At 52.7% G+C, this 16,854-nt stretch overlaps 6 protein-coding genes across 6 annotated transcripts; 4 read left to right on the top strand and 2 right to left on the bottom strand.

The window, feature by feature from the left end:
• Positions 1-802: 802 nt before the first annotated feature.
• Positions 803-2,779, top strand: E0L32_001618 (uncharacterized protein; the record flags this gene model as incomplete). The annotated part of the gene is made up of 1 exon (XM_031135717.1): positions 803-2,779. One exon carries the CDS (start codon positions 803-805, stop codon positions 2,777-2,779), a length of 1,977 nt encoding a protein of 658 aa, XP_030990869.1.
• Positions 2,780-3,338: 559 nt separating this feature from the next.
• E0L32_001617 (uncharacterized protein) lies at positions 3,339-5,816 on the top strand (the record flags this gene model as incomplete). Its single annotated transcript, XM_031135716.1, has 4 exons — positions 3,339-3,760; positions 4,313-4,497; positions 4,550-4,784; positions 4,838-5,816. 4 exons carry the CDS (start codon positions 3,339-3,341, stop codon positions 5,814-5,816), a joined length of 1,821 nt encoding a protein of 606 aa, XP_030990868.1.
• Positions 5,817-6,275: 459 nt separating this feature from the next.
• E0L32_001616 (uncharacterized protein) lies at positions 6,276-7,078 on the bottom strand (the record flags this gene model as incomplete). The annotated part of the gene is made up of 4 exons (XM_031135715.1): positions 6,276-6,487; positions 6,538-6,629; positions 6,679-6,820; positions 6,892-7,078. The coding sequence occupies 4 exons, from the start codon at positions 7,076-7,078 to the stop codon at positions 6,276-6,278; spliced, it is 633 nt and encodes a 210-aa protein (XP_030990867.1).
• Positions 7,079-8,082: 1,004 nt separating this feature from the next.
• Positions 8,083-11,868, top strand: E0L32_001615 (uncharacterized protein; the record flags this gene model as incomplete). Its single annotated transcript, XM_031135714.1, has 4 exons — positions 8,083-8,676; positions 8,734-9,030; positions 9,084-9,270; positions 9,320-11,868. The coding sequence occupies 4 exons, from the start codon at positions 8,083-8,085 to the stop codon at positions 11,866-11,868; spliced, it is 3,627 nt and encodes a 1,208-aa protein (XP_030990866.1).
• Positions 11,869-12,464: 596 nt separating this feature from the next.
• On the bottom strand, positions 12,465-14,186 carry E0L32_001614 (uncharacterized protein; the record flags this gene model as incomplete). Its single annotated transcript, XM_031135713.1, has 2 exons — positions 12,465-13,730; positions 13,788-14,186. The coding sequence occupies 2 exons, from the start codon at positions 14,184-14,186 to the stop codon at positions 12,465-12,467; spliced, it is 1,665 nt and encodes a 554-aa protein (XP_030990865.1).
• Positions 14,187-15,457: 1,271 nt separating this feature from the next.
• On the top strand, positions 15,458-16,820 carry E0L32_001613 (uncharacterized protein; the record flags this gene model as incomplete). Its single annotated transcript, XM_031135712.1, has 5 exons — positions 15,458-15,604; positions 15,668-16,037; positions 16,087-16,204; positions 16,259-16,399; positions 16,451-16,820. The coding sequence occupies 5 exons, from the start codon at positions 15,458-15,460 to the stop codon at positions 16,818-16,820; spliced, it is 1,146 nt and encodes a 381-aa protein (XP_030990864.1).
• Positions 16,821-16,854: the final 34 nt, after the last annotated feature.

The raw sequence follows: 16,854 nt of genomic DNA, 5'->3' as shown, positions 1-16,854 counted from the left end.
TCACACCAATAGGGGCTTTCAGTTCAAAGACAATACCCTCTTTTGCAACATCCCGCAGGGTGGCATCCGACGTCGGGCTCCAGATGTCGCCAGCCTCCGAATTGCAATCCTTTTGCAAACCCTCTGCGACCCCCAAATTCGCGCATTGCACCAGAGACAAGGGGCAAATTTTTTATCAGATCCTTTTTTCTTCTCCACTCACCGGTGCCAAGACAATGAACGAGGTCTGGTCTCGAATGAGATGGCAGCAAGGTGTAGGGATCGTCGGTATTGCGCGACGCGAGACTTGCCGATTCTTGCCTGATGGGACTCAAGCACAGTGCACCATTTACTGTGAGCGGCGCCTCGATTGGTTTATCAGATCCAACCCATGCCTCAAATGTCATGTTAGGCCCACCCGTGCCGCAAATGGAGCGTGCTAGATCAAAGTAGCTTCCCAGGCTCCATGCTTGACAGAGGGAGAATCGATTTCCAACTCGACACGACGTGACGCTAACGCACGTGGGACCCTGTACGAAAGGAGTACAATACTGTCTGTTGGTGGTTTTCCTCGTTCGATCCGGACTCTTTACGACGGGAGACCACGGATGGCTGCGGGCTACCAACAACTCATCCGGGATGCCCACTGCAAACCCAAAGCGTAAAACAGTGACGAGCCGACATTACACCTTCCCTGGTCCTCGTTTCTCTCTCTTCTTCTTCTTTCTTTTCCTCTAATCTTTCTCGTTGTCTTTCAAAGGTCTTCAGGGTCCAATTTGAAGCTCTCCTGGGAGCTCAGTACAGCAGACCACAGAACCAAACCATGTCGGCACCCGCTGACAACGAAAAGTCTGCGGGCTTTGAGCCCAAGACAACGGCCGCTGCTCCCACCGAGTCGGCCGTGCTGCAGCAGGTGACCGAGTCCAACAACAAGGCCGACGCCTCCTCCCTCTCCAATGGCTCGCGGCGGGACTCGGCCCAGGGGTCCCCGTCCGACTCGGACAGCGGCCCCAAGGAGATCGGCGTCAGCAGGGTCGAGGCCTTCAACAAGGTACTCTACAAGTCGGGCAAGAAGGGCAAGATCTTGCTCTGGCTGCTCGCCGCCTCGATCGGCCTGACCATGTTTGCCTACGCTCTCGACATGGGCATCACTACCACCATCTTTGGCGCCCTGGCCGCCTCGACCTTCAAGGTGCACAGCGAGCTGGCCACCGTCAACACGGCTGCCCAGATCATCCGCGCCATCAGCAAGCCCTTTATCGGCAAGATGGCCGACATCACCTCCCGCCCGACCACGTACGTTGTGATCCTGGCCTTTTATGCCGTAGGGTTTGCCGTCGCGGCCAGTGCCAGCACCTTCGCGTCGTACACCGTCGGCATCTGCTTCACCTCGGTCGGCAAGTCGGGCCTCGACCTGCTCAGCGACATCATTGTCGCCGATCTGACTCCGCTGGAATGGCGTGGCTTCTTCAGCGCCTGTCTTTCCTTGCCCTTTATTGTCACGGTGCCCATCAATGGTTTCATCGCCGATGGTTTCTACGACGACTGGCGATGGGGCCTGGGTATGTTTGCCATCCTCGTGCCCGCCCTCCTCATCCCGGCCATCATGACCCTCTACGCCATGCAGCGGCGCGGCGAGAAGGCGGGCATGGTCACCATTGCTGACTCCAAGGACGTCCGCACTGGCGTCTCCGAGGCTACTGGCAAGGGCCTCGGATACTGGGCCAAGCTGGCATATAAGGGCCTCATTGATATCGACATCATCGGCCTCATTATTCTCGGGTTCGCCTTCTCTCTGATCCTTTTGCCTATCACCCTGGCCAAGAGCGCCAATGGCGGGTGGAACAATCCCAGCATGGTCGCCATGATCGTCGTCGGCTTCGTTGCTCTCATCATCTTCGTGCTCTTCGAGATCTACGTCGCGCCTAAGCCCATGATGACGCGGCGCATCCTCAACAACCGCGCCTTTATTGCCGGCGTCATCATCCACACCTTCAACCAGATGGCCTCGTCGGTGCGCAACACCTACTTCTCATCCTACGTCCTTATTATCAAGCAGTGGACGACCTACCAGTGGACCATCTTCCTTGGCATCACCACCATGGGCCTCTGTATCGTGGGCCCCATCGTGGGGCTGGTTCACCGCGCCACCCATCGCTACAAGAGCGTCATGATCTTTGGTGCCGGAGCCAAGGTCCTCGGGTACGGCATCCTCATCCAGCCTAGTGGTGACATGACGCAGGACACGGCCCGCCTCGTCGCCGCGCAGCTCATCTTCTGCCTCTCATCGCTCAACGTCGTTGGCGCGCGCGTAGGCGTGCAGGCCTCGGTTTCGCACGATGACATCGCCTCGCTCATCTCCATCATCACTCTGTGGTCGACACTTGGCTCGAGTGTCGGCAGCGCCGTTGCGTCTGCCATCTGGACCAACCAGATGCTTGACGAGATGCGCCGGCAGATGCCGACTGTGCCCGAGGCCACCCTCAAAAAGATCTACGGCAGCATCAAAGTGCTGCGCAACTACAAATGGGAGGACCCCATCCGCCAGGGGTCCATCCGCGCTTATGCTATTGTCAACGGGCACATCACCACCGCCTCGATCTGCCTTGCCTGTGTGACTCTGTTCGCCTCGCTGTTCATGCCGGACTACTACCTGGGCAAGCAGCAGAACGCGGTCAACAACAAGGGCCTGGACGGCGAGCTCGTCGAGGTCCCGGATCAGCGCAAAGATGGTGCGGTGGTTGCTGAGTCTGAGAACAGAACAGTGTGGCAGAAGCTGGTTGCTCTGTACCGCAAGTAGATCAGTTCCAGATCTCGAAGCCATATTCGGTGGATTTCTCACGGTCTGAACTTGTATATAATGTCGCCAATGTGAGATCACTTCTGGCAAGCCTTTCCTCAGGAACCTTGCTGGCAGAAATACCATAGTTGATAGCACACATAAGAAGAATGTAAAACAAACGTTTCAACCACATTTAACCTAGCTTTAGAGGCGTCGTGGTCAGCTGCCCACGCACGCCAGGAAAGTGAATCCTGCTCTATGCCCTCGTAACAGAATAGGCAATGCAATAGTGGACTCGATAAGTCTCTTCTAGAACCCAAGCAAATCAAGGCAGGCTCTGGACCGTAAAATGAGAGGAACATTTAACAACCGGCCGGTCACCCAGTTTCCACGTGATTCATGCATGCTGACCCACTGCAGTTACTTATCTGATCATCTGATAAATACCCGCTCGCACGCCGCTCCCGATCCTTCATTACCCAATGCACGATAGTTACAACATTCAAACGCACACTACCAACCGGACATCGTCAAGCGAGAGACCAGCAGACACATGCTCACATGAGGTCGAGCGACAATGCAGATTCGGCGCCTGGGTCTCGCAGCATGCTTCAACGCTTGCTTCGCACCTGGGCTGGCCCAGGCGGCAGCCCCTGTGGTGGACGGCAAACTCTGCGGCAAGGCATGTCGCCAGACCTTTCGGACGGTACGTTTCTCAGACGCTCCTGACGGAGCCTACTTTCAATTGCAAGAGTGTAGCAGCCTTCTGCACCAGCAAGCGCTTTATCTCTGCTGGGATCTTCACTGCCTCGAGGAGGTCCGACTTGCCGAGGCAACGATCCTGAATGAGACATGTATTGAGATCTGGGGCGCGTATATCCCACCGCACGATGTTGTGGACGGATTTGATGATGGCGACATAGCCCAGTTTGCAAGGTTCGACGAGAGCCTGGACCGTATGCACAGTGTGGATGAGGTGGTGCTGCCAACACAGGTGTGGTATGAGCTTTGGATGCGCACTCTGGTTGGTTTTCTCCTCTCCTTTTTTTTCTCTTTTGGACTTTCAGAGCCCCATTGTGATTGAAGAGACTTGCTGAAAATGTCGGTAGGATTCATATAACTTCACGCATCGTTACCATTCCTGCTACGGTTGGGCAATGGGCATTTTCTGGGCGTTTGTTGTTGCTTTGGGCATCGCTAATAGAGCATTTACACGTCTGGCAACTTGGTCCTCGCGATCGGCCTCCTGTCAGAGCCGGAGTTCGTTATGGTTGAAGCGCCATATTTTCATGCCGGCGACATTTGGTCGACGCTGCGTACAAGACTTCGCGGGCTGGGGCACATTACCTCCTCGAGTGCAGTCATTAACTGTTGTTTTGTTTGTTCTCGTCAATGTTGCATGCACCATACATGGATATAGGATATTCCCGGGATACGTTTAGTGAGTTCTGCTCAGCGCTTTTGTTTCTGTCTCTGCATCACTTGCTAAGATGGCGGTCGCCAAAGCTACCCTACCGTGAGTCAGCAAGTGTTCCGACACGTCTCTGATAGGACGGGTATTATGTCGTTTGCCAACTTCCCCATCATTTGGCTCTTTGGTATGAGGAATAATGTTGTCATATGGCTCACTGGATGGCACTTTGGGACATACAACAATTTTCACCGCTGGGTAGCGCGGGTCGCTACTTTTCAAGCTGTCGTCCACTCGATAGGATATACTATTCTAATCTTACGGAGTCAGTCACAAACCGAAACCCTTTGTTTTTCTGCTACTGACGTTCCTCTTAGAGGGTGGAACCGATTACTTTTGGCAGATGTGCAAAATGTTGTACTGGTGGACTGGGGAGCTGGTCAGTTATCAGACCATCGACTCCTCTACCTTGATGCTGATCTTGACACAGGCCACCATCTTCATGAGCTTGCTAATTGGCTTCTCAATGCTTTGGATAAGACGCAGACAATACGAGATCTTCCTTATTGTTCATATTGTGTTCTCTGCCCTGGTTCTCCTCACAATGCTAGGGTAGGTTGACCCGTCTCTCATAGAGGGACATTGCACGCTAATCTTGACGCAAGGCACGTCTCAATATTCAAAGGCGCTTACGATCCTCTCTGGTATATTCCAGCTTGTATCTGGCTTTTTGACCGGATAGTTCGTGGCCTTCGAGTTGTGGCCTTCAGCCCGCGTTTCTGGAGCGCAACTGCCCAGATAACATACAACGGGGACGCCCACATGGTCCGTCTCGTCGTTCCAGTATCCCTAAGTTTTTATCGCATTGAGCCCGGAACCTTCTATTACCTTATGGTGCTCAACAAGTGGAATTTCTGGGAGAGTCACCCCTTCACGGTAGCATCGGTGTCTAGAGGCGCTCACTACGATGTGGAATCGGGAGACGAGACATCGCCCCTGCTACGCCATGGGCCTAATTGCTCGGACTCCATCGTGGAAGATTCAGAGAAATGTACTCAAGAAATGACGTTCCTGATTCGACCTTATGAGAGCTTTACGTCACGGCTAAAGGGGTACGCAGAAGAAAGGCACCCTGAGCCAGCTAGGGTGAGGATTGCGGTCGACGGGCCGTACGGAGAGACTTTGCCTCTGAAACACTTCAGCAAGGTAGTCTTCTTGGTCGGTGGTAGCGGTATCGCGGTTCCGCTGTCGTACTTACAGCAACTTACCACATCCTCACCGCTGCCAAGGTTAATCCAGATTCACTGGACCATCCGGCAGCCGGCACTGGCCGTCGATGTGCTCAACCGCGAACTTAACGACGCTCTCAATTGCGATCGAGTGAAGATATTCGTGTATGTCACAGGGGCTGACGGCAGTGAAAGGAGTGACGATGCTATCTTCCGCCTCGCAGAGTGGAAGTCCACGCGGATGAAAGTCGAAGAAGTCCTTGACGCAGCACTAGATGTCGCTCAAGATGGCAGTCTAGCGGTCGTTGCGAGTGGTCCAGGCAAGATGGCGGATGATACTAGAAGAGCGGTGGCGGCGAGGATAGTGCATACTTTGCCGCGTATAGAGTACTTTGAAGAGAGCTTTCAGTGGTGATAGGGCCTAACATGATAGAATCTGGGTGTGTTGAGTTGCAACAGCGAGTTAAACAATCTAATAGATAGATCGCTGAGGTCACCGGGGGCTTGATAGTGTTATTATTTGTTGTGCGTGCTGCATCCACCTCTGAATTGACTCTTTTGTTCGGATCATCCCTTCTTTGCCTATCCTTCGTGCTCCTATCATCGTCTCCTAGGGCATCGCCATGCCAGAAATGCAACTATGAGCGCTGGTATCCCAATACCGAGCGAACACGCTATCCCGACCTTAGAATCTCGCGATAGCCCTGAGCTACTATCGGAGACCTTATGGTCCTTGTTTATGTCTGAGCCGTCCCGCGAAGTCGTCTGAGATAGCTTCACGCTTGGAGTAGTGTCTGGATAGTTCGCTCTCGACGTTGTATGAGATTTGTTCTCCGTCGAAGCTATCCCAGGTTGGCTCGTGCCAGAGGCCAAATCAGGTTGCATCCCACTCTGTTCTGTACTCGGCTGGTTCGTGCTCAAAGACGTGCGAGAGAGCAACGTACTCGTTGTGGTTGGGACCAATTTTAGGGTGGAGGGAGACGATACAGACGTCACGAACCCCGAAGGAGATCCTTGCGCCGTTAAGGCCACTATATTTGTCATCAGCTTTCTGAATGAAACCCTCGGAACTCTTGAGCTCTTTCTCTTCATGCTTAGACACATACACTTGTTGTAACGCGTGCCAAAGAAGGTACTTTCTCTAGGAGCACAAATGTATTCAGAGAGGGTGCTCTGGCCACCATCGACTTCAACTTCGCGAAGGCCACAATTCTTGGCCGTAGAGGGACTGTGCGTCTTAGCTTTATCTGAGGCATAATAGCTGAGAATATACTTACCAGATCCATGTCGATGTACCGTCAAATCCCCTCATGGAACCACTTGAGCATGCGGTGTAGTAATACCACCCTATATCCACGTCATAGCAGCCCGCCCATTGATCTCTCGAGGTAAAGATTCGGCCAGGCTCGCAGTACAGGACTGTTACCAGGTTATGTTATGGTCTGAGGACCCATGTATGCTTCTCACGAGAGCTGGAATTCTTTACTTACCACTGGGACCTGAAGAGCCACTGAAGCATGCATAGAAATTCGGGGGAGCCGCAGGAGGTATAGACTGTGTCACCGGAGCACGGGGCGGGTTTCGGCTGCTATCAAATGTCGTTGGAGGAGGAGCTGTAGTTGTACAGCAACTTAGACTCGCATATAAATGTAGGAATATCACGAGAACGAGTCGCATGATAACAGTCATGATGATTATGAAACTGTGCAACAACAAAGTATGGACAGGGAAAGAGATAGCAGGGTAGGAACGGTATTTGAGTGGGACCAAGTTTCTATTTTATATTTCAGGCTCTCTGGGCAATCATGCTGCCCAGCCTCACAGCTCAGCAACGGGCTCAGATGCCCAAAATAGTGTCCATACCTTCCTATTGAATCGGATTATTATCTATTGGCTGAGAAGGAACAATTCTTCTCAGTTGGAAGCGCCTCACATATAGATGGGAGCGCGAATCTGGACAATGGGCGGCGCTGTAAACGTGTCTGGGCAGGCAAACGACCAATGAATAGAGGTCTAGGTCAACACAAGCCACCTTCCAACATAACCTAGTGCTTGGTCAGCATGTGGGCAGTATGATAGGTTCGAAATAAGCGCGTGTGAGTACAGATGTCGGCCGAGCACGAGACCAGATTATTATGACCAGGCTGAGGTTTTGGGCCCACGCGTTAGCTCTGCGTCTTCGCACGGTACCGTCAGTTGACAAGTCGGCATATCTCTTCAGATATCGAAACGCCCATATGGCGCTTATCAGTACTCGGCCAAAATGACTGTCGACGAGGCTCCAAGTGGTATTCTCGGCTGTTGAGAACTCCACCCGGTCAGGTTATGGATCAGGGGACGACCTGGTAGTATAAGTACTTCCCCTCCATCAAACTCATCAGTTTCAGGTACAGGGATAACCCGTGATGTTGTCAAAGTAAAGAAAATGTGTTGTTACAATGGATCGAGTGATGGAGACGTTTGAACCGGTCCAACACTTTCTAGTACTTCCTCAGAGAGCATTGCGGCAAGTATACCAGTTCTTTGATTATCCCTATGGCGTATTTTCATAGGATTCCAATGAGAGACGCCGATATTTTCAGCTGGCCTTGACTGGCTTGATGAGAACGCTGTGATTGGTGGTTGAACTTCGAGGCTGAAAGAGGGGCAGATCATGAGGCACAGAAGCGCGCGTCAGGGCAATGCCACCCAAAAGCACTTTACTCATCGAGCAAGGCACACATGTGGCTGCCGATCGACGGCAATTCAAACTCAAAAGCCAGACCCCTCTCTTGCAGCGTCACCGGCCGAGTATGAGGCGCTTCGTTCGCAGAAAACTTCATGTTGGCAAGGAAGCTTCATCGATGCAAATTGATGATGCATCCAAGGACCCAGCTTCGTCCACAAGCTCGTTCACACCCGACGCAGCCGTACAGGGTGACTGCAGCTATGGAATGCATGTCCTGGTCGCAAAGCCACATGACGAGGCGGGCTTGATTGACATTGTTGCTCTGCACGGCCTCAACGGACACTACTACCATACCTGGACACTTCCAGCAACAAGATCCAGCCCAGCATGCAACTGGCTGGAGAGAAGCCTACCCCGCGAGGTACCTAAAGCCCGCGTCATGTCATACAGCTACGACTCTGCTGTATTTGCCAAGTCGCAGGCGAGCATTGGGGATTTCGCCGATCTGCTGCTCCAAGACCTTATGGCGGAACGATCATCAGTGGCGGAGAAAGAACGTCCCCTGCTGTTTATTTGTCATAGCCTGGGCGGCATCGTCTTCAAGAAGGTAGGCTGGTTCGGGTCTAAGACTTCTACAGCAAAGAATCGTTGATGAACGTCTCAGGCTCTTATTCGCGCACGCGAACGAGATCGATACGAACAGACATTGCAGAAGGTCCGCGGTGTGGCATTCTTCGGCACCCCGCATCGGGGTTCTTCCATAGCGGATTGGACAAGTATACTTGGCAGAATCTTAAAAGCTGCCTCTCCGGGGGTCAATGCGAACACACAATTGCTGGATAGCCTTCGAACGCAGTCAGAGGTCCTATACGACATATCAACGTCCTTCGTAGACCGAGGGAAAGGTTTGAGTATACTCAGTTTCCTAGAGACACAAGCGTTACCGCCTTTAAACACGATGGTAGGCTAGACCCTTAAGACGCCATCCTGGCTGCAGAGTCTGATACCCGTTAGGTTGTCGATAAATCTTCCGCCACCCTGTTCGTTCCAAACGAGACAGTCGTTCCCCTTCCTGGTGACCATCGGTCGATATGCCGATTCTCAAACACCAAAGAATATGAGCTGCAACGAGAAACCGTCCTACGTTACATAGGCCAGGTGTGTGAAGACATGTTGTGGACTGAGGCCACTTTCGTATCCAGTGAGTTCAACAGAGAGCTTCCGAGACGACGCAACTAATGCTATTCTAGCCCTGTCACATGCGGAACAGAGGCTCTGCCTGAAGCAACTTTACCCGGGGAATTATGAATCTTTCAAGGACTTCAACGTCGAAAGTGTTCCAGGGACTTGCGAGTGGGTCCTGAGACATCCACAATACCGAAGCTGGAGCGAAGGCGACACTTCATGTTTGTTATGGGTATCAGCAGACGCGGGCTGTGGCAAGTCCACTCTCGCAAAGTTCCTCGTCGATCGCCTGCGTACTATTAGCTTTCCGGAGAAACCACCATTCTCCGTGTGTCATTTCTTCTTCAAGGAAGGGATCAGCGAACAAGAAAGCACCGTTCTCGCCCTCCGTGCGATCTTACATCAGATCTTTACAAGGGATCGTGCTCTCATGCGGCATTTTCTCCCTTCATTTGAGGCGAAAGGTGAAGCAGTGATGAGCGAGCTCAACACGCTTGTCCAAGTTCTGACCTCAATCACGCGTGACCCTGAGTCTCCCAGCTTCATAATTGTCTTCGACGGGCTAGATGAGTGTTCAGAGGCTCATTTACGTGGGCTGCTCCAGGCTATAAACAGTCTCTATCAGGCGGACAACGAACCTACACGAGCCTCGCAGTTCCTCAAGATCTTGATGCTCAGCCGTCCAGAGAACCTGATCAAGAACACTCTGAAGCGCCAGCCGATGACTATCCGCCTTCGAGGAGAGAATGAGATAGAATCAATCGGAAAGGATGTCTCGTTAGTCATACGCCACTTACTAGGTGGATTGGAAGAGGATGGCATACCACACGACCTGCTCAACGAGTTTGGAGAAAGTCTGGAGCATGGGGCGGATAACACCTTTCTTTGGGTCACCCTGATGATACAAATCCTCAAAGACCGCAATCAAACACAAGGGGGCACATCTCGAAAAGAGATACGGCAGCTTCTCAGCGATCACAGCATATATTCAGTATACAACCACCTGCTCAAGAAAATTGGCAATCACTCTGACACGCGGAAGATGGTCGAGATAATACTCGCTGGATCTCGGCCTCTGTCGATCCTCGAAATGGGCACTGCTCTCGCGTCGTCTCCTGCACATTGCACTTTGGAGGACGTTGCTAACGACATCAAGTATCCATGTGAGGATTACGTGAAGTCATTAGGCGGTCACTTCATCAGGATTATTCATTCTGAAATTTTTCTCGTTCACCAGACCGCTCGTTCATTCCTTCTCAATTTCCACGAGGTTGCAAGTCAAGTCTCAAGACCTCCGCGGGGGTTGGGATGGCAACACTCCTTCACAATAGATGCTGCCCACTGCACCTTGGCAATGGCCTGCATATCATATATGGTGTGCGTGGAACGCTCCCTTCAGAATTGCAGGGCTCCCTTGATTCCAGCTTTCGCGTATACTGGACCATCTGCTTTGAGGAATGAGGTTCCGCATGTTCATTCCCAGGATGATACAGTTGATAAGATCCAGTGGGTTTTGCCTTCATGGAGCCCTGGAGCATGTACGACAGTCGGCCATGATTTTGACAGCTCGTGCGGCCCATTCTGGTGGTATGCTCTGGAGAGTTGGAGAACCCATCTCAGCTCCTCGGCGAAAGCTGGAGGAAGGCAAACCTTGATTGACAAGGTCTGGGAGCTCTGCCAAATAGTGCCAAACGAGCCGGGATACCCCTTTTGGACCCGGCAGCATTGGTACCTTTCTCGGACCCAACATAAATTCCTCGATACGCAGTTTCGAGGCAGGTGCTGGGACCGCGGGAGCAACCTGTCTCCAGCAGCTAAGATAGCAAGAGTCGTTGCAGGGATCCATATCACAGATGTCATGACCCGTTTCCTCGAACTCCACACGGGCGCGCATGTTGTGGACGGCGATCCACTGCTACACATAGCCGCCGCCCTTGGGATGATCTCGGACATTTTATTGATACTTGAGAATGGGGCTGATATCCACGCGCTGGACTCTGAGGCCCAGACCATTGCACATCTAGCTCTGGAGAATAATACGCTACAAGACGGTGGACTGGATGACGGTGATGATGCACAGGACAACAGTGAACGGCTCGGCCCCAGTCTGCTACGTCTTCTGAGCTTCCTCATTAGCCGCGGCGCTGATATAAACTCTCGAGGGTGCGAAGGAAACACGGCGCTGCACTGGGCCGTGAGAGCCTGCACCGCTGCGGCAGTGAGAATGCTGCTACAGCTTGGGGCAGACACATCAGTTAGGAACTACGCTGGAGATACTCCGCTATGGGTAGAAACACCAGAGGATTGTCGCGAGCTGGTAGAGTTGGTACTCGACCAGGCACCGCACAGCGTCGAGCCGAGGGGGGACACTATCGTCCATATCGTCCACCAACACGGGAGCGCGTCGATGAAGAGCAAGATTCTTCCGCACGCGGCTGACCTTGTCATCTTGGACGATGATGGACACAATCCCAGTCGATTCATTCTACGGCGGTCGACTGTCAATCCAGATGATATCACAGAACTACACAGAAGGTATGGCAGAGTTGCTGAGGATGAGGATGTGGAGATGGACCCCTGGCATCTGAAACGAAAGTTTTCAGAGCTGTTCTAGCAATAACATCTCTATACCTTTTCCTAGAAGAAACCTAGCTGAATTCGTTGAACAAAATGCGATCCGCCTTCGGCTCAACCAGTTGGGGGGTGGGGGGGACAAAGAGACTTCTAGAGCTCCGTTCGAGTTGTTTGAACACTTCCAAGTTGTTTAGGTGGGTCCCGCTGCTGCTTTAAGTCGCACGATATTCTAGGAAGTAGTAGTGCAGGTGGAAGAATGCGCTCGATTCAGACAGTGACGTCCTTTGGCACTTTGATGATGATCGATCCAAACCAGGCGGGGCAGCCAGCGATGGGTCGACACGCGAGACGAGCCCGGTATCCGCAAGTTACGGTCGGTCCTCCACGTAGATCGTGCCAAATTTCAGGGGCTGCCACCAGCGCCGCTGACCCAGACAGGGCCTCTTTGATGAGGGAACAGACAAATACCCAGCTGGAATTATTGCCGCCGTCGATACCTGGTGTCTGAAAGATTTGACTACTCCATCCGTGATACTAGTTTTTCACTGTGGTAATCTTATTGAATTGACGCTAATTATCTTGCATTTGCACAGTGACAACCTCCAGAATCTTATACCTAATACGGCCTAAGCTGATTTATACAAACACACTGTCAAGCAGATATCTGATCTGTGCCTTTCTGTAATCGTCCGTGGCGGTGTAGCGTAGATTTGTCTTGTTCGTATCAAACACCAAGTTCTCGGGGTTGGAGCTCGTGTACTGCGGCCACTCGGTGCCGTCGATGTTGGGGTTGGCATCGCTCATGAACCTAACCCACATCCTGCTCATAAGATCCGCAAGCTGGATGTAAGTCTCAGGCTTACCCTCGAAGGGATTGGCAGAATAGCCGCGACCGTTCACGTTGTTGAAGACGAATGCGACCTCCTGGAAGTGAGTTGCGCCGTAAATGGGGTTGGGAAGGCCATTAACGATGACATTCCAGAGGTAAGAGTAGACGGGAAGACCAGCAGCCGCATATGTCTCAACCAGGCTCCTCCTGCCGCTGTGCTGCTGGTAGTCTCCAGCAAGTGCGGCGACGCGCTTGAACTGGAGGCCGTACGGAGAAGCCGGAGGTCGGCCTTCATATGATGCGGGGATGCCAACGGCGGGGTCATCAGGGTAGAGCGTCGAGAGTTGGTGGATCTGGGTGGCAGAGAGCCCAAGACCGCTGAGCCATGCTGTCCACTGGGCGTCGGTGCTGATGCCCTGCTTGGCGTACGCCGTACCCTCGTCAAAGTTGTTGCCGGTCAAGAGGGGAACGTGGGCGAACTTGCCCTGCTTCAGAAGGGCTGAGGCCTGAGCAGTTATAAAGTCACCGTCAATGACGGCGCCGAGGGTAGGTGCTGTGACGCTCAGGGGGTTGGAGCCATTGAAAATGGCGTTCAGGGTTTGCCAGGGCAGATCTCTCAGGCAGTTCAGCCGGTCGCCCGCGTCGGAGCAGCCGGTCTTCGCGACAAGAGCATCAAAGTACGGCTGCCAGCCGGTGGCATTGTTGAAAATGGCTATCGGGCTACCACTCTCAAGAATAGCGCTTTGAAACAGGTTGCCATGCTGACCGTCGTGGGCCACAAGCTGCATGCCCAGGGACCGGGCGCCAGCGGACTCTCCCCAGATGGTGACCTTGGAGGGGTTGCCGCCAAAAGAGGCGATGTTGTCTTGAAGCCATTGAAGAACCATGCGTTGATCTTTGAATGCGATGTTGCCAGCTCGGGCATTCTGCATCTCTTTGCTGAAGAGGAAGCCCCAGTTTTGCAGACGGTAGTTGATGGACACGGCGACGATCGGCTTCTGCTCCTTGACAGACTGCTCGACGATGGCACCGAGATCGTATCTGGGGTCACGGGAACCGCCCATAACATAGCTCTATCAGAGGAATGTCAGTATCAACGGGGCGTCGATGCTTTTGGGGATTAAACCTACGCCGCCATGTACCCAGACACCCACAGGGAGGTTGTCACCAGCCTTGACGCCCCGAGGACGAACAACGTTGAGTGTCAAACAATCCTCGTTAACCGGATTGCCCAGATTGGCCGTGTCTGATCCATAGCCGATGCACATCCAGCCGAAATTGGTGGCATTGCGCTGTCCAAACGACTCCGTCAGAGGCTCTGGTGAGGCAAACCGGAGACGGCCGACTGGAGGTTGAGCGTATGGGATGCCGAGGAACTTGTCTTGAGCATACTCGGTGCTCTGGACGCCATAATAGGTGCCGGTGCTCAGCTTGGCGGTAGGAGGGCAAGCAGCTGCAGAAGTGGTCCCTGCAATGCAAGCCACAGCCCCCAGAAAGGCGGCGATGGTTGCCACGCGCGAAGAAAGCATCTCAGCGAAGGCAGACAATTCACCTTTGACTTGTTTGTCTCAGCTGAAGCGTTGGTGTCCAAGCCACAGGCAATGAGGAAAAGATACGAAGTAAGGTAACTTGAACTGGATTTGGCTACTCTGTGTCCTGCCGATCCCATAGTCTTGTAGGTAAGTCCGTGTCAATCATAGCGTCAAAGCGCCCATCCAAATACCCCTTGCCTGTCTCCATAGCATGACGATCCCCAGCTATGGATCCGCGGATTTGCCGAAACTGGGTTTTCCTCCAGATCAGCGATGTTATGCTCGACGCTCGATCCGAACCCTTGCAGTCCGACAAATAAGCTTTTAACAACGCACATACCATCGCACCCAGATTTTATCTTGACAATACTATGGGTTCATTGACTCGCAGTGGAATAACTATCTTTTCAGGCTACATCGCCTGCCTACGGAGTAGTCAAGAACAAAGTCTGAAGGGGGACTTGCGGATCCTAGCAAACCTGCCATGGCACCATCTCGGTGCCCCGTGTCGAGGACGCCCAGAGATCGCGTGGCTTACAACTTGGAAGCAGACCATGTCGGATGGGTCCCTCTTCTCAGCTCACCTCGTATGTCATAAATCAAATGTCAAAGCGCAGAAAGCCAGAAAACGGGCTACTTCTATTGGACTCCGATGTTGCTTGATGATGTTTGTGAACTTGTCCAAGTACAAGTATTGTAGATGGCAAGGCTCCCGATTCTTCAGCACCATGCAGATTCCAGAACAATGTTGTCCTCCCTAGCGCGCAATCGGTGGTTGCCGATGGTAGTGCGAGCAACGTTCCAAAGATTGTACTAATTACACACAACCCGGCAATAGAAAAGACCTAACTTGCTCTGGCTTGGGGACGAGTAATGCAAGCAGTCCTGTTTAAGGAGAGGGGCGTTTGCAATGCACGTACTTGTAGTCTACCTACCTTGGAGTAGATCCACTCCTGCATGAAAAAGTCCAAGAGAACCGGTTCCTGATCGGGCGCCGTAAGTGTTCCACCATTCCACTGGTGTCTCCGAATCAGGCTAAGAGAACCTAACCGTACGCCTGGAGCGCCACCATTCCACCACCCAACAGCTAGAACCCAGGAACGAACAAGTGGGGAGAAAGAAGCTTACTTGTAGTGATGACCCCCTCCCCTTTCCCCTGGCCTCGTTCACTAATAAACCCAGCGTGGATGGAGCCTCCCCCTTGCCTTGGAACCACCTCCCGACTTATTCGTCGTCTCCTGTGCTTACGTGCACTAGGTATCGTCGCCATGGCCGATGAGAGAGGGACTCGCCTTGTGGCCGCATGTTGGTCGCTCACAGCTGCAGCCGCGATCTTGCTCTTCTTGCGCATCTACTGCAAGATGTGGAGAGGCAGAGGTCTGTGGTGGGACGACCACCTGCTGATCGTCTCATGGGTAAGTCTTACAAGTCCCTGATTATGCATGCTGGGCCTGCAAGCTCATGGGACTACGAACCAGGGGACATTGGCGATCGCCGTCTCGATCAATACCTACATCGTCTCGCTGGGCTTCGGTCGCCATATCGACACCATCAGCGATGAGAACTTGAGGACCATCAACCTCAACACGATTCTCGTCGCCACCTTCGGGATCATAGCAACCACGACCAGCAAATCGTCTTTCGCCCTCACGCTGTATAGGATTTCCACGAGTACTTGGATGAGGTACTTCCTCATCTTTGTCATCGTAACAGTCAATATATCGATGAACCTGGTTTGGATCTTTGGCCTTGCCAAATGCACGCCATTTGAGAAGGTTTTGAACTCCAAGTTCCCTGGGACGTGCTGGGATAGATCGAAACTCCTCAAGTTCCAACTATTTGCCGCTTGTAAGAGATGACGAACACGTGCCCGGGTGCGACGGCTAAACATTCACAGACTACTCAGCCATTCTAGACTTTGTCTTGGCTCTCCTGCCATGGCAGATCCTCGTGGGCATGAAAATGAGGCGCCGCGAGAGATTCGGCGTCGCTGCGGCAATGAGCTTAGGCGCTATGTGAGTAACTCCCAAGGCTCCTAGATACCTGCACTAAAGCTGACCTGAACTCAGAGCTGGTATCACGGGCATTGTCAAGTCAGTCCTAGTCGTCAAGATGAGCAGTCCCGACTTCACATATGAACGGGTCGACCTTACTATTTGGACCTTGACCGAGCCCGCTGCGTCGATAATGGCAGTCTCCATTCCGATCCTGTAAGTAAAAACCCTTTCACAAGTCAAGATCTCTCAGCTAATTGGATAAAGGCGTATGCTCTACCGAGAGATCAAGTCAAGTCGCTCCGGATACAAATCAGGCAGCACGAAGCCCAACCACGCAGGCACGGCAGATATGAACCAAGGATCTGATGCCAGACGGTCCAAGCGATTCGCCCCTCATTCAAGATATGGCCGGAACTCCGTCCTCATCATGTCAAATTCCGGTTGGGAAGAGTCTCAAGAAGCTCTGCAGGAGGCGGGGACTAGTCGAACCAGGATACCTCCCAACCACGGCGGAGTTCTCAAGACGGAGGAGGTGAGGGTGCAACACGAACGTTTAAGTGATGAAGATTCTATAGAACTGAAGATAATGGGGCGGGCGGGCAGGCAGGATGATAAAGGCTTTTCATCTGCCTAGAATATCAGACTCGGGCTTGAATGCTGCATCCAAA

This window comes from Thyridium curvatum (assembly GCF_004353045.1).
Source record: "Thyridium curvatum strain D216 chromosome Unknown NODE_6_length_784332_cov_80.453264, whole genome shotgun sequence".
Lineage (NCBI taxonomy): Eukaryota > Fungi > Ascomycota > Sordariomycetes > Thyridiales > Thyridiaceae > Thyridium > Thyridium curvatum.
This window is presented reverse-complemented; position numbering and strand designations above follow the sequence as displayed.